Genomic DNA, 27,736 nt, shown 5'->3' on the forward strand with positions numbered 1-27,736 from the left:
AATTAAATTCATTTCAAGTTTTAAAAAGAGTTTTCGCCTTTTGTTTTTCAATGATCTCAATTGTAATTCCAATATTTTCTTGTCTTATTTTGTATGTATTTTTATGGCCGTGTAGAGCACTTTGAATTGCCTTGTGTCCTAATTGTGATATAAACATAAACTTGCCTTCCCTGCCCTGCCTTAATCCTTTACTTTTTTTTAATGGTAACAGCGCTATATCTCTTTTTAATAGTTTGACCACATACCCTGGGGTCGGCTTCATCCATCTTCATCTGACAGGTGTGACCGCCAGCTAAATTGACCTCAAGTGTAGACGCCTTCATCAGAGCTCCTTCAGGCTGAGCTATTTTCTGTCTCATCCCACGACTGTTACTCTCTGAGTGGATTTCAAATTTTTATAAAAATGGAGGTGCCGAATGAGCAAAGCTATACAGTATTTTCAAAAGACACTCATTTCAAAACATGAAGGGTTCAGCAATTAAAGCATGTGTCATCCCCAGTGTGTGGGTTCACTGTCTGATAGAAAAAAGTAAGGTTTTAAACCTATGAAGTATAAATAGCAATTATTGAATTTTTCACAAGGGTCAAACATACAGTAAACCCTGTCCATGGGGAGTGAGGAGAGTATACTACAGAGAATAGTAATGTGCAGGTAATAATATGTAAGCAGGGCAGGTATAAATCGGGAATGGAAAGATTCTAATCAGAAATGGCGGCTCTGATAGCATTGGGAGATGTTGGCAGTTAGGGTGAGATGTGAGATACAAGAGGACAGGTGTTATGCAGCTGTTCTTGAACTTTACACACTTTGAAGAGTGTGAAATGGAATGGTGGAACATTTTGTAGATGTTTTTAATATATATGAAACCACACCACATGCAAACTATTATTAAGAATAGGACATAGCACTCTTTCCTAGAGCGTACCCAAGCTGAGAGACAGACACGGATCCTTTAAAACTAACTACTCACAAGATAACACACAAACTGGCACATAATTGTTAAGCAGTTAGTTTTTTGCTAAAGACAATTGGGTTCAGCCCTTGCGAAAGCCCTTTGGTATAAAACCTTAAAAGGTTGGGTAAGCGATCCTGACGTACTTGTCGACTACTGGCTCCGAGCCAGGCTTTTAATACGCAGTTAATGGCGCAGAGGCTGTATAACACCCCACTTTTTTTCAGCGCACACACACTACGGACAGGTAACGGTTCGGTAGATATAGGATGGTTTTGACAAAAAGTGTTCTGAATTTTTCCACTTTAACAAAACAGTGGCGGATTTCTGTAAGGGAAAACGGATTGCAGAAAAATGACATTTTTCAGACTCAACCTTTTAATCAAACCTATTTCACTCAAGCCAATAATCATCTCAGAAGGTGATCCAGGTGCATCCAAGTCCAAAAACGCCCAATGTTAACATTGGCATTGCTCTTTGAAGGAGGAACCTGAGACACCAGATTCCAAAATAGGCTGTTTGTCCTGAGAAACGTTCTAGAATCTTGCTATTGGAGAATTATTAAGAGATAAATAGCAACGACCTTGATCTAACACCTACTGTAATTGAAAAGCACCAAACACACACAAAGGAATGAAGCTTGAGGGAAAGAAGATTTCAATTGGGTCTTGCAATGCATTATTTAGGCCTATAATATACAGTGGTAAACACTGTATTCAGAACAAACCAGCCCTTGCAAAACAGAACTAGGTAACACTTTACAATGAGGTACACAAAATTGTAGTACCTACTACATAGACATATATTACTACTACATAGGTTTTTTTTGTGCTACCAAACACATAGGTTTTTTTTGTGTTACCTACACAACATAGATTTTTTTGTGTGTTACCTAACACACTGTCCCTTTTTGTAACACAATTTATGAAAACCCGTTAATGCAAAGCTGTGATGCAGACAGTTTTTATTTAAAGCGTTTTCAATTATATAGCATAATTTATTAACATTTGATAATTTGGCCAACATTATTAGACACAACGTGAGCCGATAAACCTCTTCATCTGCAATCTTCTTACACCTGGTCTTCATCTGCAATCAACTCCTCTTCATATACTCCTGGATTCTCTGCAGTCAGCTCCGGATCATATTTCGCACTCCCGTGTACCCCCGGATCATTCACTCCAGCCTGCCTGCCGCACTCTCTCCCCTGCTTCCCTATTCACCAAAAGCCATTTCCCAGCCCCGTTCCTGATCAGGGGCCGTATTCACAAAACATTTTATCTTAGCGCTAAGAGTACTCATAAGGAGCACTAAAAGTTCTTAGTAAGGAGTAATTTCTTAAAACCTATTCACAAAGCTGATAAGATCAACTTTTACTAAGGAATGGGAGGAACTCCTAAGCTGAGAATAGAGGGCGGTGTTGACCCTGTTGCTATGGATGATGTCATGTTCATACCTTCTATGCCCACAGTGATTGGCTGAGAGGGAATGAGAGCTAAGAGTGAGTTTATGATAGAAACACTGTGGAGATATCCATATCGTGTCGCTGTATTAAAGTGAAGAGTTTTTATATACAATTAATGACAAGTGACACTGATTTAACATGAAACCAAGATACTGCAGGGTTTCCCACACATTCGTTCACAATTAACCTACAATAGCGCCACATAGGTCTATTAATTTAAAATGTTACAATGATTTGAATCGGAAAAAATATCCTCATTGAACAGCTGCACGCCATGCACTCTCACTGTATTTCCCTCAACGGCGGACTATGCCGCAATAGTCAGACAGCGGCAAACCAGGAAATTCGCAATTTAGAAACAACAACTGGCGAAATCGTAAAGTGCATGCGGAAGGAAAAAGGCGAGACACGCAACTATACAGTAGCGGACCTGTGGAATGGAGGAGTTGGAAGCGCCACATATGGGCCTACTCTAGTAACAAATTAAACCCAAACGTGACACCAACAGTCACTTTCAGTGCATCGTAAACCCAAAGCAACTGCAGGAAAAGGAACTTAATACATAATTTTTTATATAAATATAATAAATATAAATGTGTCTATACTTTCTAAACATAGCTTTACTAAGATCATTAAACCCTTACAGCTATTAAGGTACCTTTTGTAAAGCTCACTAGCATTAAATCTCTCCAAAATGCCATCAAATGAGTGTCTGTGATTTACTCTTAGTGACTTAGGAGTCCTCTCGAGGACTCCTAGCTTTTCATAGATTTAGGAGCTAGTTTTAGCGCTAAAATGCTTTGTGAATTACACTTATCTTAAAAAGTTAGGAGTCCTAAAATTAGGAGTGAAACGCCCCTTATTTTTGAGAGTTACTCCTAAATCAGCACGTTAGGACCTACTCTTAGCCTTAAAATGTTTTGTGAATACGGCCCCTGTTCAATAAACCTGTTTTCATCATTTTAACTCCAGTCTGTGTCTGCTTTTAAGGATTGCTTAGCCATTAACTAATCATTAGTAAATCAGTTTCTCAAAAGTTAATAAACCCTGTGAGAGCCATTAACCCTTTCCTTTGTTTGTTTCTATTGTCTTGTTATTCCTTATTTGACCGCCTGAGGCCTGTTTCAGGTAGCTGGTTTTACATACTCTGAGTTAAATCCTGCGCTCTGAGTTGGTCAACTCAGAGCGCAGGGTTGATGAGTAACTCTGGGTTTTCGGTTTCAGAACAGTGGATCAGCGTTGGGTTTATCAACTCTGAGCTTGTTCACTCTGGGTTGATCGCGTGCGTAAAAGCCATCGTCAATGGATCGCTGATAACATGATTCACAATGGAGACAGTAGAAACAAATGATTGATCCTCCCACTTCTCAAAAAAGAAAAGAAAAAATAAATCTCCGCTCCTCCCACTAGAGTTAGAAATTTTAACGAATGAGCTTATGGTATGGAGAATAATTAACGGGGATATTGTCTCATAACTCAAATCTAATCTCCTCTGCAATTCAGAAAAAAAACAGAGCAAACATTTTTTGTAAAGAGAATCATTTCGCTTCCGTATGAGAAGCCATAGTCTATTTTAAAAAGTTACGCATATCAGCAGTAAAGTATTAAGCTGGCGCCGCACAGCATTGCTGAGAGTGTTTTATATTCGCTGTATAATATGTTGGCAAGCATAATACTGTGCAGTAAACAGACTGTCGCTTCTTTTAAATGGGGAGTGAAAGACATTAACGTCTGACACATAAGGTGACAGTTTCCATTGAAGAGCCTGATCGATTTATTACCAGATCAATTTTCCTCACGTGATCACAGTTTAAATTGTTATATAATTTTTATATTCATATTAGGCTATTTAACGAGGCTCGTCTGTGACTTTCGGATCGCACAAGTGAACAGTAAAGATTGCGTGCAGCCGCAGCGTTACATGAATCCACCTGACATAAATCTGTTCAGTGGCACAGACATTAAAAAGCGAGGGCTGAGAACAAGGCTACTGATCAGATGAATGATCGGTCAAACGTAAAATCATCAGGAAATGATAAAAACATCCCAATGGAGATTTCTATGGAGTGATTTTGGTTCAAACTGTACAGGGACGCGTGTGACAGTGACACTCTTTCTTCAGTCGGAGCTGCAGCGTAAAGTGAAAACAAACTGAGGGTAGGTCTAACCACCTACCGAGCAGGTTAGACCCATGGCGTATGTTGCCGCAGTAACTGACTCTTGGTTGCGCTGAACCTGCTACCTGAAACGGAAAACCCAGAGTTTCCACTAACTCAGAGCGAACAAACTCTGGGTTGCCTCAAAATCAGCTACCTGAAACAGGCCTCTGGTGGCAACACAGTGAAACCAGATGCAAGCCTACTAATCAGGCGTGTGTTGCATGCCGGAAGAATCCAGGAGTATATGAAGAGGAGTTGATTGCAGATGAAGACCAGGTGTAAGAAGATTGCAGATGAAGAGGTTTATCGGCTCACGTTTTGTCTATTAATGTTGGCCAAATTATCAAATGTTAATAAATGATGCTTTATAATTGAAACGCTTTAAATAAAGCACAAAAAAAAACATGTAGTAGGTAACACAAAAAAAACTATGTGTTAGGTAGCACAAAAAAACTATGTAGTAGGTAACACACAAAAAACTATGTGTTTGGTAGCACACAAAAAACCTATGTAATAGGTAACACAAAAAAAAACCTATGTTTGGTAGCACACAAAAAACTATGTAGTAGGTAACAAAAAAAAACTATGTAGTAAGTAACACATATATATGTAGTAGGTACTACAATTTTGTGTACCTTATTGTAAAGTGTTACCCAGAACTGATCTGTTTGCATGGACTACAGAGTGTCTGACTCACTAAGACTAAGGCGAAATAAACCTACACTTCTGTACACATACAGTCAATCAATTTGAAAAATCATGAGAACAAAAGCATGTATCCAAATCTAGCTTCCAATACAATTAAGTACATTGTTTGAGTTTAATACAGGCTGTCCTAAAAAGTCCTATCAATTTGAACGATTCTTCAAAGCGAGAGTAAGATGCCTCAGAGACAGTCTCAGGCACATCTGCTCTGTCTATTTATATTTCTACTTATGAAACAAGGGCCTTCATCTGATGAAGATCTGTAAGATGCTATGTTCTTCTTTATGCACTGAAGTTTATTTTATTACACATGTTGCTGCTGCTCAAACACACTTAGATTATCCATCAATAACAGGTTCGAACTGCGACCAATGAGGTGAATTGCATCTCTGTTGCAAAACAACCCATGCAGTGTCAAATACGACTGAGACGGACCAACCTTCAACCTGATCTAATGTATATTTCTGTTATTATTGTGTGTGCTAATAGCTTTATGATTTGCTGATCTGCAATCTGCCTGTTTAAGCACCGTATTCACTTACAAGTTTGCACTAGTTATACAGTATGCTGAAGCTAACAGACCCACAGAGTTTGAAAGCTGAGTGCCATTTGCCCTCCTTTTGTGTTTAAGCTGATCTCTTCCCGGTCATTTTTAGCAGCCGATATAAGATACATTATTTATTTTAAATACACTTCTTTGGATTGTTCATTTAAGGACTGGAAAGTGCATTTTATTTTAAAGTAATTCTTATTTCTGTTTTAAGTGTATGTACCTGTATATATTTTTTGTTTAGTGTCTCAAAGAAAATAAAACAGACTGTCTTGACTTATATTGCTTTTGTTAAAGTATTTCCTACATGTACTACTGACATGCTTCATGTTACATCTATAAAGGGGCTACCACTGCAGTTAACACTTTTGTGTGTGTAATTAAGGGTAATAACATTTACTGAAAAGTCAGGGTAAAGGGAATAATTCATGACAGTAGAATAAAGGTCTCATGACAGTAAATGTCAAAATTAGACAGTGTAATAACACTTAATGACATGTTACTGAAATGTCCAAATGGTTTCACTTTACTTGAGGCCAACATAATCATGTACGAGCCTGTTATAAAGGTATTAGACAGTGTAACAACGCTTCGTGACATGTTACTGAAATGTCCAAATGGTTTCACTTTACTTGAGGCCAACATAATCATTCATGACAGTGTAAAAAAGGTCTCATGACAGTCAATGTCAAAATGTTCCGCATATGACAGTTTAATATAATCTTACCACATAAATGGAAATAGTTTATTTACATTTGATAATTAAGCCTACAATGACCTTTTTATGACAGGTCATGTTAAGTAGACATAACCAAGACATCAATAAGATGTTTTGTCTTAGCTTATGTCAGGTTGTCATTACAAAGACATGGGCAAATTATTTTGTCTCAATTTATGTCAGGTTGTCATTACAAAGACATGGACAAGTTATTTTGTCGTGGCTTATGTCAGGTTGTCATACAAAAAGACATCGACAAGTTATTTTGTCTCAGCTTATGTCAGGTTGTCATAACAAATATATCTCAGACAACATATTAGGGTTGCAAAATTCCGGGAATTTTCAAAGTTGGAAACTTTCCATGGGAATTTTTGAGAATTAACGGGAATTTACAAAATTTAAAGCAACCCAAATGCACTACATTCTCCTAACTATGTTATTTCAGTCCAGGGGCCTATTTCAGGTAGCTGGTTTTACATACTCTGAGTTTAATCCTGCACTCTGAGTTGGTCAACTCAGAGCGCAGGGTTGACGAGCAACTCTGGGTTTTCGGTTTCAGAACAGTGGATCAGCGTTGGGTTAATCAACTCTGAGCGTGTTCACTCTGGGTGGAGCGTGTGCCTAAAAGCCATCGTCAATGGATCGCTGATAACATGATTCACCATGGAAACAGAAGAAACAAATGCTTGATCCTCCCACTTATCCACTTCTCAAAAAAGAAAAAAAAAGAAAACTTCTCCGCTCCTCCCACTAGAGTAAGAAATATTAACGAATGAGCTTATGGAGAAGAATGAACGGGGATATTGTCTCATAACTCTGATCTAATCACCTCGGCAATTCAGAAAAAAAACGGTGCAAAAGTTTTTTGTCAAGAGCATCATTGCTTCCGTATGAGAAGCAAGTCTATTTTAAGAATTAGGCCTAAATTACGCATATCAGCAGCAACAAAATTATTAAGCTGCCGCTGCACAGCATTGCTGACAGTGTTTTATATTCACTGTATTATGTAGGCAAGCTATAATACTGTGCAGTAAACAGACTGTCGCTTCTTTTAAATGGGGAGGGAAAGATATTAACGTTTGACACATAAGGTGACAGTTTCCATTGTAGATCCTGCTTGTTTTATTACCAGATCCCTTGTCCTCTAGTGATCACAGTTTAAATTATTATATTATTTCTATATTCATATTGGGCTATTTAACGAGGCTTGTCTGTGACTTTGGGATGACACAAGTGAACAGTAACGATCGCGTGCAGACATAAATAGCCTATGTTCAGTGGCACAGATGTTAAAAAACTCCTGATAATGATAAAAATAAATAACGAGATACATACAATACAATAGGTTTATTAATCTGAATGTAAAGCATGTTCACGATGTGTAAGGTGGCCGCCTATATGAACGGCACGAGGGCTGAGAACTACGCTACTGATCAGATAAATGATCAATCAAACGTAAAATCATCAGGAAATGATAAAAACATCCCGATGGAGATTTCTATGGAGTGATTTTGCTTTAAACTATACAGGGACGCGTGTGACAGCGACACTCTTTCTTCAGTCGGAGCTGCAGCGTAAAGTGAAAACAAACTCAGGGTAGGTCTAACCACCTCCCGAGCAGGTTAGACCCACGGCGTATGTTGCCGCAGTAACTGACTCTCGGTTGCGCTGAACCTGCTTCTTGAAACGGAAAACCGAGAGTTTCCACTAACTCAGAGCGAACAAACTCTGGGTTGCCTCAAAACCAGCTACCTGAAACAGGCCTCTGGCAAACGTTCTAGACTGTAAAAAGCAGTTTTTTCAACTACGTTTTAATATATTTATGAACATTTAGTTTCAAATCAGATTTTTTTTTAAGTTTATTGACACACCCAACTCAATATCATATATTGCTTTTTACTAGACCAGGTTTACAGAGGCTTAAACTGTGATTTTAAATATAGTTGGGGACAATATATTTTAGCATAATCTTGACTAAAACAACCAGATTTTAAGTACACTTGGCAAATTGCACATACAGTCATATGAAAAAGTTTGGGAACCCCTCTCAGCCGGCATTATAATTGACTCTGCTTTCACAAAAAAAAGATAAAAGTGGTATGTCTTTAATTTACCAGGAACAGCTAAGTACTGGGATGTTTTCCAAACAAAGATTTTTTGAAAAGCAGTATTTGGTTGTATGAAATAAAATAAAATGTGAAAAACTGGCTGTGCAAAAATATGGGTACCCTTGTGGTTTTGTTGATTTTAATGCCTGTAACAGCATGTAAAACTGATGACTTTAAACGCAAAGTTGGTTGGATTATGTTGTTAAGCCTTGAACCTCATATAATTGTCTGTTTAATCATGAGAAAATGTATTTTAGGTGCCTAAATGCAAGTTGCACTTCTCTTTGACTCTCTGCTGAAGTGAGACAGAATGGGATCATCAAAACAGCTCCCAAAAGATCTTAAAAACAAAGATTATTCATTGTCATGGTTTAGGGGAAGGCTACAAGAAGCTTTCCCAAAGGTTTCAATTGTCAATTTCTACTGTAAGGAACGTTGTCAGGGAATGGAAGGACACAGGCACAGTTGCAGTTAAACCCAGGTCTAGCAGACCAAGAAAAGTACAAGAGCGGCATATGCGGCGGATTGTGAGAATGGTTGCTGTTCTGGCACCTGAGCGCGTGGCGATGCACACATCACCAGACAGCTAAACACTTTTCCCACGAAACTTGAAGACAGGATCAATCATGAAGGACCGATAAGGATGTTGTCGACATGCACTTGTATGTCCATTTATTGAAGGTTGTTGAACAAGTTGTTTGTAGCAGGTTTAGAAGTGTGAAACTGAAAATGAACCAATATGCAAATTGGTTATAAAAATGTACTAATAAAGTTATGAAATACAATGAAATATTAACATAAATAATTACATAAGACATGGATGAATTAAGTTACTTACAAACAAAGCTTCTCCAAGCCTTACACGGATGGATGATGTGAGATAAAAAAGAGATGTTTCACCGTGTGGATCTCTGGCACAAATGACAGATCAAAATGGCTGCCGAAATAATGACCGATCACGTGACTAACAAATGTGACTCTTATCAGCCAATGAGAATGAACACATATTAAGAAACTACAAAAACACTGCATACTTGTAATGGCCTGCAGGGGGCTCTAAAATGCCTAATAGAAAACTCAAAATGTGTAACGTAACACTCCCCGCCTGGTATTGAACACAATATCACCTTAAATGACTAAACATCTAGGGGTCAAGAAAGAGTCTGTGCGGCCCTAAGGGGTCATCAGAACTACCACCTCAGTGATAGGGCGAAGGAAGGTCTTGGAAGTCCCTCCTCTGGTTATCTTGAGCTCCAACTTCCTGATCTTTCCGTCACTTCCAGGGAAGGTTTTAGTTAACAATGCCACGGGCCACTGGTTTCTTTTCAGCTGAGTCTCGCGAAGAAGCACTAAGTCTCCCTCCTTGATGTTGGGGTAGCTCTTCTGCCACTTAGAGCGACTCTGGAGGGTTGAGACATACTTACGCCGCCACCTTTCCCAAAAGGTGTTGGCCAAGTGCTGGACTCTTCTCCACTGCTGGCGGTGTAAGTCTGCGTCGACGAAGCAGCCTGGAGGAAGATAAGTACAGCAAACCTTCTGGGTAAGAATCATGTTGGGAGTCAGAAGTAACGGAGCATCTGCATTGGTAGAGATGGTTGTCAGAGTTCTGGCGTCCGAAAGGCTGAAAGGAGTTTCCACAGGAATGTGTTCTTTAGGAGGTAGCAGCAGAAAGTCAGGCCCAGTGAGCCAGCTGGTGTTGCTGAGAAGTGCTGCATGATCTTGATTGGAGATTTGTTGCATGAAGGTGACAAAATGCTGCTTCATCTCCGGCTTTCTTCCAAGTGCGCGATAAAGAGAGTTGAAGCGATTCAGAGGTTGCTGTATATTGTTAGGCAGACGTGGTCTTGACGCACGGAACGAGAGTGGGACAGCCCAGCTGTTACCATCGTCGATGTAGCTCTCTTTATCGATTAACTTGATTAAAGGCTTGTCTACAATAGAGGGAGCAACCTTGCCATCATCTTCAGTGCGTTGGAAAATCTTGCTTCCCAAGGAGTCATCGTAAGTGCATCTCTCTGATAAGCAAGCCAGTGGTGAGCTTAGCGGTTCCCGGAGACTGTTGGTGCTTTGGGTCTCCACAGTAAGCTTCTCTTTAACTGTGAGATCGTTCGGACAGGGTGAGAAGTGTGAATGGCGGTCGTTCTCAAGAACGTGAGTGTGAAACACACTTGCATCTTTGGATTTGTGAGCAGTGCCTAGGCAGACTTCACCGATGATGACCCAACCAAGATCCAAGCGCTGGGCATATGGTGCGTTATTAGGTCCGTTGCGCTGGTCTCGGACCTTGTGAACCTGTAGGACATCACGCCCGAGGAGAAGAAGAATCTGAGCCTCTGGGTCAAGCGGAGGAATGTGCTCACCAATGGACTTGAGGTGAGCGTGATATTTTGCTACTTCTGGAGTAGGTATCTCTGACCTGTCTTCAGGGATGTAGTTGCATTCAATGAGTGTCGGAAGATCTATACTGAGAGTTCCATCCAAAGGTTGTACAACAAAGCCTCTGCCTCTCCTACCTGACATCTCAGTGAAACCGGCACACGTACGTAATGTGTAGGGAGCCTCTGAGCTTTCAAGGTTAAAGAGATCGAAGAACTCTGACCTGGCGAGTGACCGGTTGCTCTGGTCATCAAGAATGGCGTAGAGTCTCACTGACCTGTTTGGTTCTCCCTTAGGATGCACTGTGATGAGGCAGATTTTAGAGCAGGAGCTTGGTCCGTTGTTTCCTCCACAGATCTCAGTGCACTTGGAGTTCACAGTAGGAGGAGGTTCCGACTCCCCGCCGTTCTCTGCCTGAGGGGACGGGTTAGCCCAAGGAGCTGGCCCAGGGTGGAGAGCCGATATATGCCTGTCGCTGTTGCACTCCTTACAGTGCACTTCTGTTTTGCAATCTTTGGCAACGTGTTTGCTTGAAGAACAACATCGAAAACATACACCTGCTTCTTTGAGGAATGCCTTGCGTTCTTCAATATGTTTGGATCGAAAGCCTCTACAATGTTTGAGGGGGTGAGGCTTTTGGTGGATGGGGCATTGTTCACTGACATCAGGCCTAGCACTGGAAGTCTCTGTTGAGTCGGAGTCAGAAACCGGAGAGACATCCGTTCTATGAGAGGATACGAAGTTTCTTATCTTCTTATCTGCAGCGTCTGGCTTGGTGGTTGTAGGAGCTGAACTGGCAAAAGAGAAACTTGGGTCGTTGCGGATGTAGGCCTCTCTGGAGACAAAGTCAGCAAAGTAGGTGAAAGGTGGGAAGAGCACGTTGTGCTCTAACTTGTAGCTACTCCCTTTAGAAATCCATTTTTCTTGGAGGTTCCACGGTAATTTTTCCACTATGGGGTTCAGACCTCTAGCTGTGTCCAAGCAAGCAAGTCCAGGTAAGTAGCCCTCGCGCTTAGCCGATGCTAGCTCCTGTAGCAGGTCTCCAAGCTCTCTGAGTTTAGGATAATCCCTGTTGTTGATTTCAGGAAACTTCTCCACTCTGTCGAAGAGAGCCTTTTCTATCATCTCTGGTGAGCCGTAACACTCCTGAAGACGAGACCATGCCATTCTCAGGCCTTGAGTTGAGTCGTTGACGTGGACGGCTCTAATCCTCTTGATGTGCGCTGAAGACTGCGGGCCTAACCATTTAGTGAGCAGATCGAGCTCTTCGCTACAGGTGAGATCAGTTCCTCTAATGGAGTTTAGGAAGCTCGACCTCCATGCCCAGTAGCTCTCAGGTTGATCATCGAATGTGGTAAGACTGGAACTCAATAGTTCACGTCGAACAAGGAAACGAGCTACCTCTCCGAACCCTGTATGGTCACCATCGTAAGTATGAGGAGCCTGTTTGGGGAAAGTGGACGAGGGTGGCTGATGTGTCCCCATTGGGTAGGGGATGTGAGGTTTATCATCAGGAGCAGGCCTTGGTGTCTGGTTGGTTAAAGCATGTTGCCTAGACCTGTTGAGGTCTCCATCAAAGGAGTCTTGATTATCTTGCCTTGTGCTATTAACGTTAGCAGGGTTACGTTGTTGAGGCTGACGTATTGGGTCAGTGGGTGTAGGCTCTGAGGCTGCTTTTGAATGACACTCAACGTAGTTAAACGTTCTTTCATGTGGAGATTGAGTTGGAAGAGAAATGATAGCTCTGGAGCCTCTCTCCAATTCTGCTGCAGTTGACTCAAGAGCTTCGGCTTCTGCTTCTGCTGATGCAATCTCTTTGTCTAGCTTTAGGGTAGCAAGAGCAGCGTCCATACGAGCTTTTTCTATAAGTAGGTCATTTTCTTTTTGAACAAACGTGGTACGGGCACGTGCAGCTAATACTTTAGCCCGTGCTTTAGCTGCAGCTAGGCTAGCAGAAGAGGACCTTGAGCTTGAGCTGGAGCCACCAGATACAGACCTTGTAGCATCTGCTAACGTAGTTTCCTTTTTTTCTTCCGTTCGTGAAGCAGCTTCCATCTTAATGTGTAGTGAGATCGCACTGATGCACTGGAACGGCTAACGAAGAATATCTCTCTTGAACACGGTTGGTATCCGTTGTGTAGGGCCCGCTGTGATGCTGTTTTTTCACTGTTCTGGCACCTGAGCGCGTGGCGATGCACACATCACCAGACAGCTAAACACTTTTCCCACGAAACTTGAAGACAGGATCAATCATGAAGGACCGATAAGGATGTTGTCGACATGCACTTGTATGTCCATTTATTGAAGGTTGTTGAACAAGTTGTTTGTAGCAGGTTTAGAAGTGTGAAACTGAAAATGAACCAATATGCAAATTGGTTATAAAAATGTACTAATAAAGTTATGAAATACAATGAAATATTAACATAAATAATTACATAAGACATGGATGAATTAAGTTACTTACAAACAAAGCTTCTCCAAGCCTTACACGGATGGATGATGTGAGATAAAAAAGAGATGTTTCACCGTGTGGATCTCTGGCACAAATGACAGATCAAAATGGCTGCCGAAATAATGACCGATCACGTGACTAACAAATGTGACTCTTATCAGCCAATGAGAATGAACACATATTAAGAAACTACAAAAACACTGCATACTTGTAATGGCCTGCAGGGGGCTCTAAAATGCCTAATAGAAAACTCAAAATGTGTAACGTAACAGTTGCACACAACCCAAAGATCACCTCCAAAGACCTGCAAGAACATCTGGCTGCAGATTGTGTATCTGTACATGGTTCTACAATTCAGTGCAATTTGCACCAAAACATCTGTATGGCCGGGTGATGAGAAGGAAGCCCTTTCTGCGCCCACGCCACAGATACAGTTGCATGGAGTATGCAAAAGCTCATTTAGACAAGCCAGCTTCATATTGGAAGAAAATGCTTTGGACTGATGAGACAAAAATTAAGTTATTTGGTCTTTATAAAAAGCAGATGTTTTGGTGCAAATTGCGCTGAATTGTAGAACCATGTACAGATACACAATCTGCAGCCAGATGTTCTTGCAGGTCTTTGGAGGTGATCTGTGGGTTGTGTGCAACCATTCTCACAATCCTCCACCTATGCCGCTCCTGTTTTTTTCTTGGTCTGCCATGCCTGGGTTTAACTGCCACTGTGCCTGTGTCCTTCCATTTCCTGACAACGTTCCCTACAGTCGAAATTGACAATTGAAACCTTTGGGAAAGCTTCTTGTAGCCTTTCCCTAAACCATGACAATGAACAATCTTTGTTTTTAAGATCTTTTGGGAGCTGTTTTGATGATCCCATTCTGTCTCACTTCAGCAGAGAGTCAAAGAGAAGTGCAACTTGCATTTAGGCACCTAAAATACATTTTCTCATGATTAAACAGACAATTATATGAGGTTCAAGGCTTAACAACATAATCCAACCAACTGTGTGTTTAAAGTCATCAGTTTTACATGCTGTTACAGGCATTAAAATCAACAAAACCACAAGGGTACCCATATTTTTGCACAGCCAGTTTTTCACATTTTATTTTATTTCATACAACCAAATACTGCTTTTCAAAAAATCTTTGTTTGGAAAACATCCCAGTACTTAGCTGTTCCTGGTAAATTAAAGACATACCACTTTTATCTTTTTTTTGTGAAAGCAGAGTCAATTATAATGCCGGCTGAGAGGGGTTCCCAAACTTTTTCATATGACTGTAGCACATCATACTGCAGGGGTACTGAGGCCATGCCCCCTACATGCTCTGTGCATTCCACCATCACATGGGGGGGGCATTTGACTTTATTTATTGAATGGGTGGGTTCAGAGAGATGAGTAATATTTAACTCAACATTCATCTTTTTGTTGTTCAGTGAAATTATTGATTGTTCATAAAATAATCAAAACTTGATAAAGTTCTTCTTACAAATAAATCTGTTCAAATGTAATGTTTTTTTATTGTATTATGTTGCATGGATGTCTGCCTATGAACAAAGATAGTGTTTAGATTTATGTTTGGATATGAAAAAAAAATCATTTAAATGACCGACATTTAGTTAATTCCTATCATTTCCAATTTTGAATATTCCCAAAATTCCAGAGCGAAAGTTCCTGTGGAAACTTTCCGGTAATTTACCGGAAACTTTCCACCCCTTTGCAACCCTACAACATATCATTGTTGCATTAAATGTGACATAAGTGACCGAATTACAGTTTATGACAACAGTCATAACCATTCATAATGTTCATGACTTGTCTTATGACAGTCTTATGAATACACCTTAAAATAAAGTGTTACCGCAATGACTAAGCACTATAACAAACATAATGCAGCTATATTCTTTAAATCATCCAGTCTAAAACGAAAATGTAATGTTTTTGTTACCAAAGAGTTGTGGCTCTTAGTTTATCCTCACAAGCTCAGAGCACCACTGGGGTCATCCCCCATGGGAATTTTCTTCGCTTGCCCCTCCAGTATTTCACCAGTCCCAAGCGAAGAGGGGCTTCATTAATTTCAATAGGACATAACTCGTTGCTGTGCAATGGAAATAAACAAGAAACACTTGAGAGGACAGGAGCAGCGTTGTGCAGCTTGCCGGTGTGTGTGTGTGGATGTTTCGCCGTTTTTGATGTCTTCTTTTTCTCCTGTCAATCAAATGTATTTCCTCTAGTATTATCTGTTAATTGTGAAGAGTCTCCATGTTTCTGAACTTTTGAACCACTTCACTGTTCTAACCTTAAGGGACTCTGTTGGATGTACTCCCCCTGGAGACAGTATTATTCAGAAGGGGATTTATATTACACCTTGAAAATCAAAGCCAATCTCCCATTAAGACTATCTGTGCTCACCGTTCCTTCTGCATTTGCAGTGCCATGCAATACATACAGTATAACATATACTGTATGCCTCTTCTTTAGTTATTCTGCATGACCAGTTGTTTGACTGGGATTCCAACAATTTGTCTATATTTTTCCAAATGATTATTGATTCTAGAAATCATTGCAAACACAGCTGTTAACGAAATCTATTTCTCTGTGATTGTATAACATATTAATGCTATCATTCTATTCACCTCACATTGAACTCTGTTGTACAAACACTGTGGTAAACATGTTTTTCTTAAGCCTCGTCACACATCAAGATGTGAAACACACAGCACATGTTCAAGGACTTCTTGCACTCGAATCAGTACAATTGTATCACTCAGCCCCAAGGGAGAAATGACTCCCATATTCTGTTATCAGAAGAATAACACCTGTGCTGAGATGATTTTCTGGGAATATCTCTCTCATTAAAAACATTTCTGCTTTCGCCAGCAAAACAAGGGCTGGACACACAAACCGAGTGTATACGCCTACACAATTTTTTGGACCATATAACCTCTGCTATTTCTGTTCAATCTTTGTCTCAATCCATGTATGCTTAACAATGTAAGACTTGTGATGCATTGATTGTTTGACCCTTGTATGCTGAAACAAGTAAACTTCACCTGCTTTTGAAGAAGCCTGACTCAAATCCTTTTATTCAAACACTTGGGTAAATAATTCTAGTAACAAATGGTCCTTCGAGTTGCCGGATCCAACATCTTCATCCTCTGGACAAGAAAAGAGCCTGCACCGTGAACGGAGGAGTCCAAGATCTCTCGACAAAAGACCTCCAGTAAACAGAGCTACAAAAGAGGCTGTCTGCAGACTCGTCTTGGACGGAGGAGGGGTGACGGAATCCAGAGCCAAAACTGAGCGAGTCGGGGCTTTCTTCGAATCAGGTGAATATAAACAGCTGATTTTGTTTTGTTTTGTTTAGGAATTCCTTTGTTTTATGTATTAGATAGATAAACTAGTTTATTGATTGTGGTGTTTTCCATCTTGGTTTTACCATCTGTGGGGGAATAACTCATTGTAGTTATTTTCTATCTTGGTATAGTCCATCTGTGGGAGAATTCCTGGTAGCAGTGTTTTCCATCTTGGTTTTACCTTCTGTGGGGGAATAACTCATTGTAGTTATTTTCTGTCTTGGTATAGTCCATCCGTGGGAAAATGACTGTTTTTGGTGTTTGAGAATTTACACTGTCAAAAACAAAAGTCTCACAAGTGCACGTTAAAGATGATCATAGTAACGGATCATTTAGTAATCCGTTTTTTCAGACAGGTATCATTTGTTTAATAGAACCGTGAATTGGACGCAATTCCAGAGGGTTTTTATGAAAGCAAGTTGATTAACAGCTCTGAAAGGTTTATATTTAGCCTGGGGATATACTCCGGCCGGGTACTGCTCCCAGGAGTTAGTCTTTGACAGGTTGTTTGTTTGTCTTGTTTTGTTATGTTTGTCAATAGTCTACAACTGCAGAGTAGACTTATTTGTTTTGTTTAGAATACATCACATAGGGTGTTCTAGTTTTAAATTGGTGAATTTTGTTAATCAATTGGAGGGAATAGGGGTCTCCACCCTGTTAAATTGATTACTGGGTAATTTGATATTAGATTTTACATTTTAAAAATTAAAGTTATGATAAAAAAAGAGCTTAAAAGTATATTCAGGAGTCTGTAGAAAAATGCCTATCAGAGAAAATGAATGTACTGCAAAGTCTTATCAAGACAAAGGAGAAACAAAATGCTCGTCTCCTAAAGATGACCAGAGTTCTGACTAAATTGCCAAACACTTTAAAGTTTAGAGCTGAATATCTCGCCAATCCAAGGCCCCATAGTCAACCTTAAAGATTAAAGGTGCAGTCAGTCATTTGAAGTCCCAGCATAAACTTACAAAAAGCGTCCTTTTGTGTTCTTTCTATGAAAATGTTCACTGAAAAGAATTGTTCAATATTTTGATTTGAATTAACAGTTAAGGGGATTTTTATGCTAAAATTTGATCATAATGTGTATTATTGATATAAATTGATTCAAACTGCATTAACTTTGTAAAGATTGATGTGAGTATCTTGCTCATAGATGGATGTTATAAAGAAAGAAAAAGTATGTAGGGGAAGGGAGATAAAAGAAGGTTTTAGTAAGTGTGCATACAATTGTTATGCTGTTATGATGGAAATAAAGAAAAGACGAAAGAGCAACCTATTTGCCACAAACTGTATGTGAGGAATGAAATACATGTGTGTCTAACTGAGACTCAGTCTCTGTGAAAAGGAGAAAAGGAGAGAGCCCATGAAAGAGTGTGTGATTTCAGTCTGTGCAAAAATGTGCGTGGGAGACGTAGTCTCCGTGCAGTGAGAAAGGGGTGGCACTGTGTGTGTGTGAATTCTACCCAACACAGACAACCATGTGGAAGAATGAAATCAATCCTATCCAAAATGTTATGTTGTTATGCGTCATTGTGACTTAGGAGCAAGCAATGCGGATAGGATGATATTTTAGAAGCTGTTTACCCTGGCAGAATGAGGAGCATTTGTTTTGAAAAACATGATACTGCTCTATATTCATTCTGCTTTCAGATGCAAGAAGAAGACAAAGCTGACATGCTTCAATAAAGACAAATTGGACACTGAGGAACAATCTGAATAGGTTATGGTAATGCCTAACCATTCCCCCAGTGACTGTGATATGAAGGACACTTTGCGTCAAAATGCCACAAAGGGACTTGTTGACCGTCAAGACGACCTAGGTTCCTGTTCCCTGGCTTCTACAAAGACTGTCCTCTCTGAAACTGTACATAGACGATGTTGCACCAGTACACACACTTGCAATTTCACAACTGTAATGTTGATGTACTTGATTATTTCTGCTTGAATGAAACGTATAAAGTTCACTTATTGTACTAATTTGCCTTACATGCTTGATATATTATTGGAATATATTACTCATTTGTTTACCCTTTTGCTTTGAAGTGTTACCTGAATGTAGCATTAAATATTATAAAAAGGGGCGATATGTTAACGAAATCTATTTCTCTGTGATTGTATAACATATTAATGCTATCATTCTATTCACCTCACATTGAACTCTGTTGTACAAACACTGTGGTAAACATGTTTTTCTTAAGCCTCGTCACACATCAAGATGTGAAACACACAGCACATGTTCAAGGACTTCTTGCACTCGAATCAGTACAATTGTATCACTCAGCCCCAAGGGAGAAATGACTCCCATATTCTGTTATCAGAAGAATAACACCTGTGCTGAGATGATTTTCTGGGAATATCTCTCATTAAAAACATTTCTGCTTTCGCCAGAAAAACAAGGGCTGGACACACAAACCGAGTGTATACGCCTACACAATTTTTTGGACCATATAACCTCTGCTATTTCTGTTCAATCTTTGTCTCAATTCATGTATGCTTAACAATGTAAGACTTGTGATGCATTGATTGTTTGACCCTTGTATGCTGAAACAAGTAAACTTCACCTGCTTTTGAAGAAGCCTGACTCAAATCCTTTTATTCAAACACTTGGGTAAATAATTCTAGTAACAACAGCTCTGTGACCCCTTGCTGGTTTTAAGTGAATCCCTTCCAAATCCTCTAAGTGCACTTGTGAGTGAAGTGGACGACTGAGGAGGGGTTGTCAAACAGAAAACGGTAAATCAAGAAGGAGATGTAAAGGGGAAAATCTTGACCAGTAATGTAGGTCAGTGGTTGTTACCTGGCCCAGAGCAGAAGGACGCAATCACAGCCAGAATACATATGTAACTGAGGTAGGGCATCCATGACACACGGTCCTAGGATAAGAGAGTGAGAAAGGGGATATTGAAATGAACATCATCATAATGTTGGTAAAACAACACTAAGTTACAACTTATGCTGGGCTTACACTACACAACTTTTCACGCGATTTGACAGTCGCAGACAATCTTCCAATGTTGGACTGAAATCACAGAAGTCGTGCTGGAGTTGTGGCGCACGCCCGTTATCTCAGTCGTTTGGTGTAAGGTGGTCATCCGACCCAATTTCAGACAGTCTTCTTCCCGTCTTGACATTCCGACATTATCAAACATGTTTGATATTATCGTTAGTCTTAAGGGGTTGGCTTAAGCGAAATGACGTAAACACTGTCACACTCTCGCATGCACCAAGCACGACGCAGGAGGAGCCGCATTAGTCGCGACCTGTGTCCGCCTGTGCAGGCACTTAATTCGGACACTATTTCCTTGAAGCCTCGGCTGGAGAACCAGGCTGACAGCCGCGCAACCTTAACACTTTACCGTTAAATACACGGTTAGGAGTTAAAGTTATTGGGGGACGAGATCAGCAAATAAAGATGGTCAAATAACTAAAGGAAGTCCCCCGCTCGGAATATTGAATTTACTTTTTTTTAATTAAATATTCACTATCGCGTTTGCAGAAATAATATTAATCTCAAAAGGAATCTAGTTGTAGTCTTGCAATATGAGACCCCATGTCTTTTCAAAAGCTCACTCTGTGACTGAAAACTAATGACTAGTTGTCTTCAGGTGTGAGTTGATTGTCTTTAGATGTAAGAGGGTTTTAGTCTTCAGTCTTTTCAAAGTCTTTTAAAAGTCCTCTAGTGTAAGCCCAGCATTAGCTTGATTGAACTAGGCAAAGCTACTGTTCTCAACGTCACAGGTGATGCATTATAACCTCATTCCCTCATAGTAGGAATCCTGACAGCAATTTGTTCACGGTATAATAAGACCGCAGTGCAGAAGTGCCTATTTGCTAATGTGACACCTTTTCACTTACGGTATTTCTCTAGTGAGGTCAATGAAGAGGAGGACAAGTGGCTTACCTGGAAATTGAGGAAGACTGTGAGTAGGCTGAAGAACACAGCCATGGCAGAGAAACCAAATATGAGAAGGGGTTTCCTCCCGATTTTTTCAATTACCAAGCCCTGCAGACAGGAAGAAAGGAATACCGTATGATATAAGAAGCTTTTCAATTTCAAAGACCTACATTATTGCCATCCTATAGCAGCATTGCTATAAGCATAGCCTGGTGACCTTCTTCGTTTACTACACACATTGTGTATTGTTTGTTTGTACCTTATTATGTATTGTTCAGTTCTACCTATTCTTAGAGCAACAGATGGAGCAAACTGTTTAAAGGGAGGGAATACTGTAGTGGAAGCACAAGAATGACGCCTGTGACTGTGTGGAGATGGCAACATATCAAATTGTTTTCACATAGCAGACAAGACTTGAAAAAGTGTCATCAATTCAGTGCCATCTTGTGTCTCAGCTCTCTAAATCATATGGTGTGCCATATGGTAACATTATGGGACATGACAGTCAATTTAGCACATGCTTTTATCAAAGCTACTTAGAGTAAGCCCATTTAACCACGTGGATATAACCCAATATTTGAAAGAAAAAGAAGAAAGCAAGCCTGTTGGAAGAAGCATAATGCTGGGGTTTGACCAGGTCCTGGTCGTAGGAAGAGCCAAAGCCACGGTAGGCAAGTACCAGTGTCAAGCATACAAGTGGAGCAGCTACTGGGAGCAGGTGCAGTGTTGGAATGTGGGTGTGTGTAAAAACGTATTTGAAAGCTAAGATTCCCTGAAGGATGAACTGGGATATCACATTCACATCATATTGCTTTAAACCAACAGCTAATGTCCAATGAACATTGGTGGAGAATGCTCTGTAATGCATAATATGGTACATACAGTACAGTACAGTATAAACAAAGAGATTTAAAAACTATGTGGCTCATCTATTATTTCGGAGGCACTTGGTGCCATCCACTCGGGTGACATTCCTTGGGTCATGAATGTAACATGGGACATGAGATGGGGGGCTGGACACATTCACTGCCTCTTTCAAGTTCAGACTAAGCCCAAAGCAAAGCCCTCACACATCTACAGGCCTCCTTCCATCACGGCCTTTAGAGCATTAAAGTATTCATGCCACTGCCCTCAACTCGACCTATGCAGTGGCTTTTCATGAGGTTTTGGAACCTGGTATTTGTACAATATATTGTCATGCTCAAAGGAGCTTCTGTGTGGAGAGGGTTGGAAAATATATTATGAGATGTTTTCTATGTGTGCATGTGTGGTATAGGGGAGGTGCACAACACTTAAAGAAAACTAGATCAAGATATACTTCCCCACTGTTCCATAGTTAAGGAGCGTATCACTTTCCTATGTAATCAACGTCATTGAAACTTACTGTAACTATTATTGACATTTAACTTTAAAATTAAAATTAAAAAGTAAAAATTATGTTTCACATCGTAGACTACAAGCCACATAACGTGGCGTTGACATAAGCCTACATATCATAACCATATGAAACAACAATAATTTTATGTTTTTCTTCTGTATATATAGGCTAGACATAGGCCTATTTATTTAATATTTTCTAACCCCATATTATATCAAACTGTAGATCCGGCAGTAGTCTAGTCCCCCCCTTACTCGCTCTACAACGTAAATGACTCGCAGTCTAGCCTACAGATTTGAATGACGCACAGTTGTTATTTGCTGATGGCACAAAATAAACACGATCACAATATACTGTATCTCATGTTTGTTAACAATTTCGCAGTTTTCACTTAGTGCTTCCTGCTTCTCTCAGAATGTCTGTCCAATGAATGAATGACCTCAGATCACATGTGGTTTTGGCAATATGAAAATGGACCACACCAAACAAAGATAATCTAAATTATATTTGGTCTGGACAAAAGCAAGTGAACTAGCAGACTGTCGCAGTGTAAATACACCCAAAAACTAGACTAAAGTATTTAGTTTTCTTTGACAATAGCACTAAAATGCTCTGACTTTTAGTCAACCAGGTTGACAAAAACAAAAAGACTGTCAAATGCTCACTGCAGTTCAGACCAAGTTAGGGGCCGCAAAACAGAATGGAAATGTATGTGTCAAATCTACAGTTCTTGGGAATTTGGAAACTGTCCAATTTTGGAACTGGTTCTTGATACACAACTCCACAGATGAAACTAAATATATATATAGGGGAGAACAGGGGAATCTGAGGCATCGGGTAATATGAGCCACCCCCTGTATCTAGGCAACGGAAAACATTTGTGGTCATGTGAGATATATGATTTCAAGCCCCTCTCATTTCCCAATGGCCTTGAAAGAGAGGACCTCATGGTGCTGTGGTAAGCATGTGTTTTTCACCAAAATAGGTATTTTGCATGTAAAAGTAAATTTTCTTGCTGTCAACTTAATCAACTGTTGTGCCAAAGCAAAAGGTATTCACGTAGAAAAACTTCTATCATACGTGTTGATGAACTACCAACATATAAAAACCATGTGGTGATATTAGCCGAAGATTAGCCTGAAATGCTAAGAGAGGTAGTTTTTCTCAAATTGTGGTGGTGGGGGAAAGTGAGCCAAATGCTGTGGGGGAAAGTGAGACACTTTCTCACTTTCCCCCACCATGAGGCACAAGTTAAGTTTAGTCTTAAACATATTTTAAAGTAATATTACATAAGATATGTTTTATTTTAATGTTATACACATTGTAGAAAAGCCATCATGCCAAGGAAATACACCAGGAAGACGACCTGGGACAACCACACGGAAAGAGCATCTTCTCATCTTTCCCTGTAACCTTCAGGGCTGGAATGTAGAGTAGGCCTAGTTGTAGAGTATGACAGGCTGATGTTATAATCCAGTTGGGTCTTCTCCTGTGTTCTGAGTCCCAGGCTGTTCTCGCTGGTTCTGATTTTCCTATGCTTTGACCCCCAGACACTAGCTGGCTCTAAGGATCCTGTGTTCTGACCCCCAGACTTTGTTCTAATCTAACTGGTTCTATCTTTCATTTGAATCTCATTAAAACCTTTTGAATTGTAATATGTTGTATTGGATTTTGTTCAGAGTTACTTTCAAGTGTTTAGAAAATTTGCTTTGCTTAATTGACCGAACCCCATCATTCTTTTACTAGTCCGACATTAGTTCTGGAATGTGTGGCTAGCTTTCAGGATTCTAACTGTTACAATATGTGTTGTTATGGTAGTTTCAGAGTGGAAAAAGTAAGTGGATCAGTTTACCCCCTTGATGTTTCTGGTCTGTCTCAGTTTACTCCACAGCTGGGGTAAAGTGAGCCACATGACAACTTTTTTTTAAACAATTATATTTTCACTGCCCTTTGTCTTGAAAAAATTCTGCTAATGCCCATTTCTAGGAAACATCCTGAATTAATGGAAAATGTGTAAATTTTAGTGATAAATAATTTTAGCTCGCTTAGAGGGGAGTGTTGGGAATTCATAAGGGGTAGATTTGGTCAAAGTCAAGAATATTATTAATTTCAAGGAAATTATAATATTAAGAAAAATTGTTAATTAATGATCAATTAAATTAGTCAAGCTAATCAAATTACTTATTAATACCTACGGAGCACCACCCTTTGAAAAAGGGAACTTTGAATCAAATCAGAAAAAACAGTCTCATAATGTTAAAGGGATTTATCTTGAGAATGTCAAAGTTGGTTACAATGTACATTTAAGATAATGAAGGAGTGAATATTCGAGCATAGACCTTATTTACCAGCAATTAGTGAAATACAAGACACAAATATCACAGACACTGCTTCTTAAAATCAAAATGTAAGGGTTTATTTACTTAGGTAAGTTGATTAAAACGATACACATAAGTCAATAACCATAAACTAATCTAATTTAAGAAAGCAGACATAACACAAGCAATAATAAGAACAGTTTAGAATCAAACCCACAGGCTATAGTACATGTGTATGTACTACTGTGTGTGTGTGAGCGTGTGTGAGCGTCAAAAAGAAAGGGGGGTGGACCATGGGGTGGACACATGGACATATAAAGAAATGGACACCGTATTGAAAAATGGCGCCCATTCATTCCTATGAAAGCTGCTCAGGCGCAGAGAAGCAACAAGGAAGCTGCCATATTGCTTTCATGTAAGCCCTGGCACGCCCAAGTGTATGACGTGCCGCTCCCTCCTCCTCCCTCGAAAACAAACTGAAAGCCGTTAAAAGCCGTTGGGCTAATAAAACGCTTTATGTGGCGTTTTGAAATGAAAAAACTTCAGTTTTAATAGTATATGGTCTCAAGATAAGTTTGAGCCTATGATTGATATCCAGAAAAATTTTGCGGCGACACAATCTTGTTCGCCGCTTGTATTGTGTGGACGGGGAAATCTGCCTTAGGGCTACCATGAAAATAAGCTCCCATTCACAGCATGCAGTACCAATGGGTTGGCCACTAGTCCATGCTGGCTGCTCGGAGAAGGCAGCATCCTGGGGGCCTGGGTGGACCATGGACATATAAAGAAATGGACACCGTATTGAAACATGGCGCCCATTCATTCCTATGAAAGCTGCTCATAGGCGCAGAGAAGCAACAAGGAAGTATAATCCGGAAATTCCATGCGGCCCAAAGCATTACGTAGCATGGACGTAGTGGCATTATGGACCTATCAAGAAAGAGGGCGGCAAGCGTAGCGGACTGGAGGCGGGTGTCTCGTTCTGTAACATCTAGCCTGGCGAAAACAAACTGAAAGCCGTTAAAAGCCGTTGGGCTAATAAAACGCTTGAGGTGGCGTTTTGAAATGAGAAAACTTACATTTTAATAGTATATGGTCTAAAGATAAGTATGAGCCTATGATTGATATCCAGAAAAAATGTGCAGAGACACAATCTTGTTCGCTGCTTGTACTGTGTGGACAGGGACATCTGCCTACGGGCCGCATGAAAATAAGCTCCACCCCTTATCATGCAATACCAATGGGTTGGCCACATGTCCATGCTGGCTGCTCGGAGAAGGCAGCATCCTGGGGGCCTGGGGTGGACACCGCCCAAAGCCAAAAATGGCGGACAGCTTGTGACGTTTTCGTCACGTGAAGGGGGTCACCGATGGCGACGCAATCACGTGGCGGAGACGTCCTAACTGTGACGTGTGACGTTAAAGTCACGTGAAGGGGGTCAGCGCTCGCGACCCACTCAATATAGGCTAACTTTGGAAACCACAGAAGTCAACACTCATATGCTTAACAATCGCGACGCAAATGTAAGAATATGTGTTGGTGTGCGGATGTACAGAGTTTGAATAAAGAGAGAGAAAGAAAGAGGAGATCAAGTAAAAGCTTGCCACAGAAAGTGCACAGTTAGTTGTTCACCTTGATTTATAGCCTACAGTCATTCAATCTGTGAGTGGTCTCACAAAACTGATGCTGCTTCGGAGATATCAGAGGGGAACAGCTGTTCTGGCACGTAGCGACAATCACAACAATCAAACATCTCCCGGAAAGCGGGAGGAAAAACCACAGTGAGCAGTTAGGCAATTATTATGAAAATAATGCTGTCAGAATCACATTTAACAAGGGAAAAACGACTCGTCAGTCGGTACCTTAACCTTAAGTTAATGTATACCTAAATAGATATCTATAGCCTAATTTATAGCCCAGACAAATGCCTACTGTGAACCGTCTCCGACGGTGATGAGAAGCGATGGGTAGGATAGGATCCTGTGGTCCACACGGCAGGTTTAGAGGAGGGTCCTGCTTGTTATGCCGGTGGAGGAGCGATCTTGCTTCTTGGGGGAAAGACGGGGCCCGTGCGGTCAGCTGGCTTGCTCCGGTAGTGGCGTGCGTCTTTTGCAGAGGCGGCGAGGCAGTTTACAGTCTGTTGCGTTCAGAGACGCTGGGCTTCTTCTCCGGCTGGTAGGGAGGAAAGCGCAGCTGAGTTTCAGCAGCCGTGGTAGGATGAAGTTTCCTGGGTGAAACTTCCTTCGGATCCGGGAAGGTAAAGACTGCAGGCAAGCAGTCTGTGAGCTCAGTTTAAGTTTGCAAACACCCGCTTTGTGGATGGCTCCACTGCTAAAAGGCGGTGATTTTGGGGTGCTTGCTGGTTTTATCATAGCATGGTCACATGGTTGACTGGAAGATCTCAGCCAATGGGGGTACAAAACCTTATCAGGTGTGATGAAACTAGGGCTGGGTCCCTTCGTTTTATGACCCCTTGTTCTGGGGGTTTTGCCTCCAGAAAACTCAAATCCCGGCTTTATTTTACCCATGTAGGCCCCAAGAGTTCATTATCAGGCTTTGAAAAGGGGAACTAGGCCTCATTTTTCCTCATAGGTTTCTATTGTACTTTTTAGCACTGCTGTAGGCACAACAGGAGCAAATGTAAAAAGTGGCTCAGATTACCCCGTTCTCCCCTATATATATTTCTATGTATAAATGGATGCTATCGCACACCCAGTTTCCCTCTTCTTGGCGGTCTTGACAGATGTCAGACTGGTGACTTCAGCCATCAAGGTTGCCAGGGCTAAAATTATTGGACATTATTCAAGGACTAAGATATGAATGGAGAAACCTCATATGTTTGCTTCTTAGATTGTGCAACACATCTATGTAGGCTGCAGCTCAGCTTTACATTATTCCTGATGGTGTCTGCAGATAATAAGTGTTGCTTCCCTTCCTGCAGAGAAAGTCCTTTACAGCACGGAAAAACTACTTACACCAGAAAAAAAAATCCCCAGCTGGAAAATCCATCACAATAAAAATAGGTTAAAGTAACCTATGCTTAATTAGAGTTAAATGACAAAAGCATGTTTTTATGTCTGTCTGTCTGTCTGTCTGTCTGTCTGTCTGTCTGTCTGTCTGTCTGTCTGTCTTTCACCTGAAATGATAAAAAAAAATATTTACAATTTATAACAGATTGAAAGTGCACTTTAAAGTCAGACTAAGCAATTGCAATCTAGAACACTTTTTGTCAAAATCCGCTCATTTCTACTCATCCACTAACTGTGTGGATGTCATGTGTGCATGCTGAAAACAAGTTGAGTGTTT

The 27,736-nt window shown here is 40.4% G+C and overlaps 1 protein-coding gene across 1 annotated transcript in view; it reads right to left on the bottom strand.

Annotated features, from left to right (window-relative positions):
- slc2a9l2 (solute carrier family 2 member 9, like 2) overlaps positions 1-27,736 on the bottom strand; it is a 122,614-nt gene that overhangs the window by 42,958 nt on the left and 51,920 nt on the right. The window contains exons 10-11 of the mRNA XM_080025446.1: positions 20,741-20,842; positions 19,637-19,712 (exon numbers count right to left, since the gene is read on the bottom strand). Of these exons, the coding sequence (XP_079881572.1) occupies positions 19,637-19,712; positions 20,741-20,842 (178 nt within the window). The remainder of the gene's footprint in view (positions 1-19,636; positions 19,713-20,740; positions 20,843-27,736) is intronic.

The sequence above is a fragment of the Ammodytes marinus genome, assembly GCF_949987685.1.
Source record: "Ammodytes marinus genome assembly, chromosome: 4".
In the NCBI taxonomy this organism is placed as follows: domain Eukaryota; kingdom Metazoa; phylum Chordata; class Actinopteri; order Uranoscopiformes; family Ammodytidae; genus Ammodytes; species Ammodytes marinus.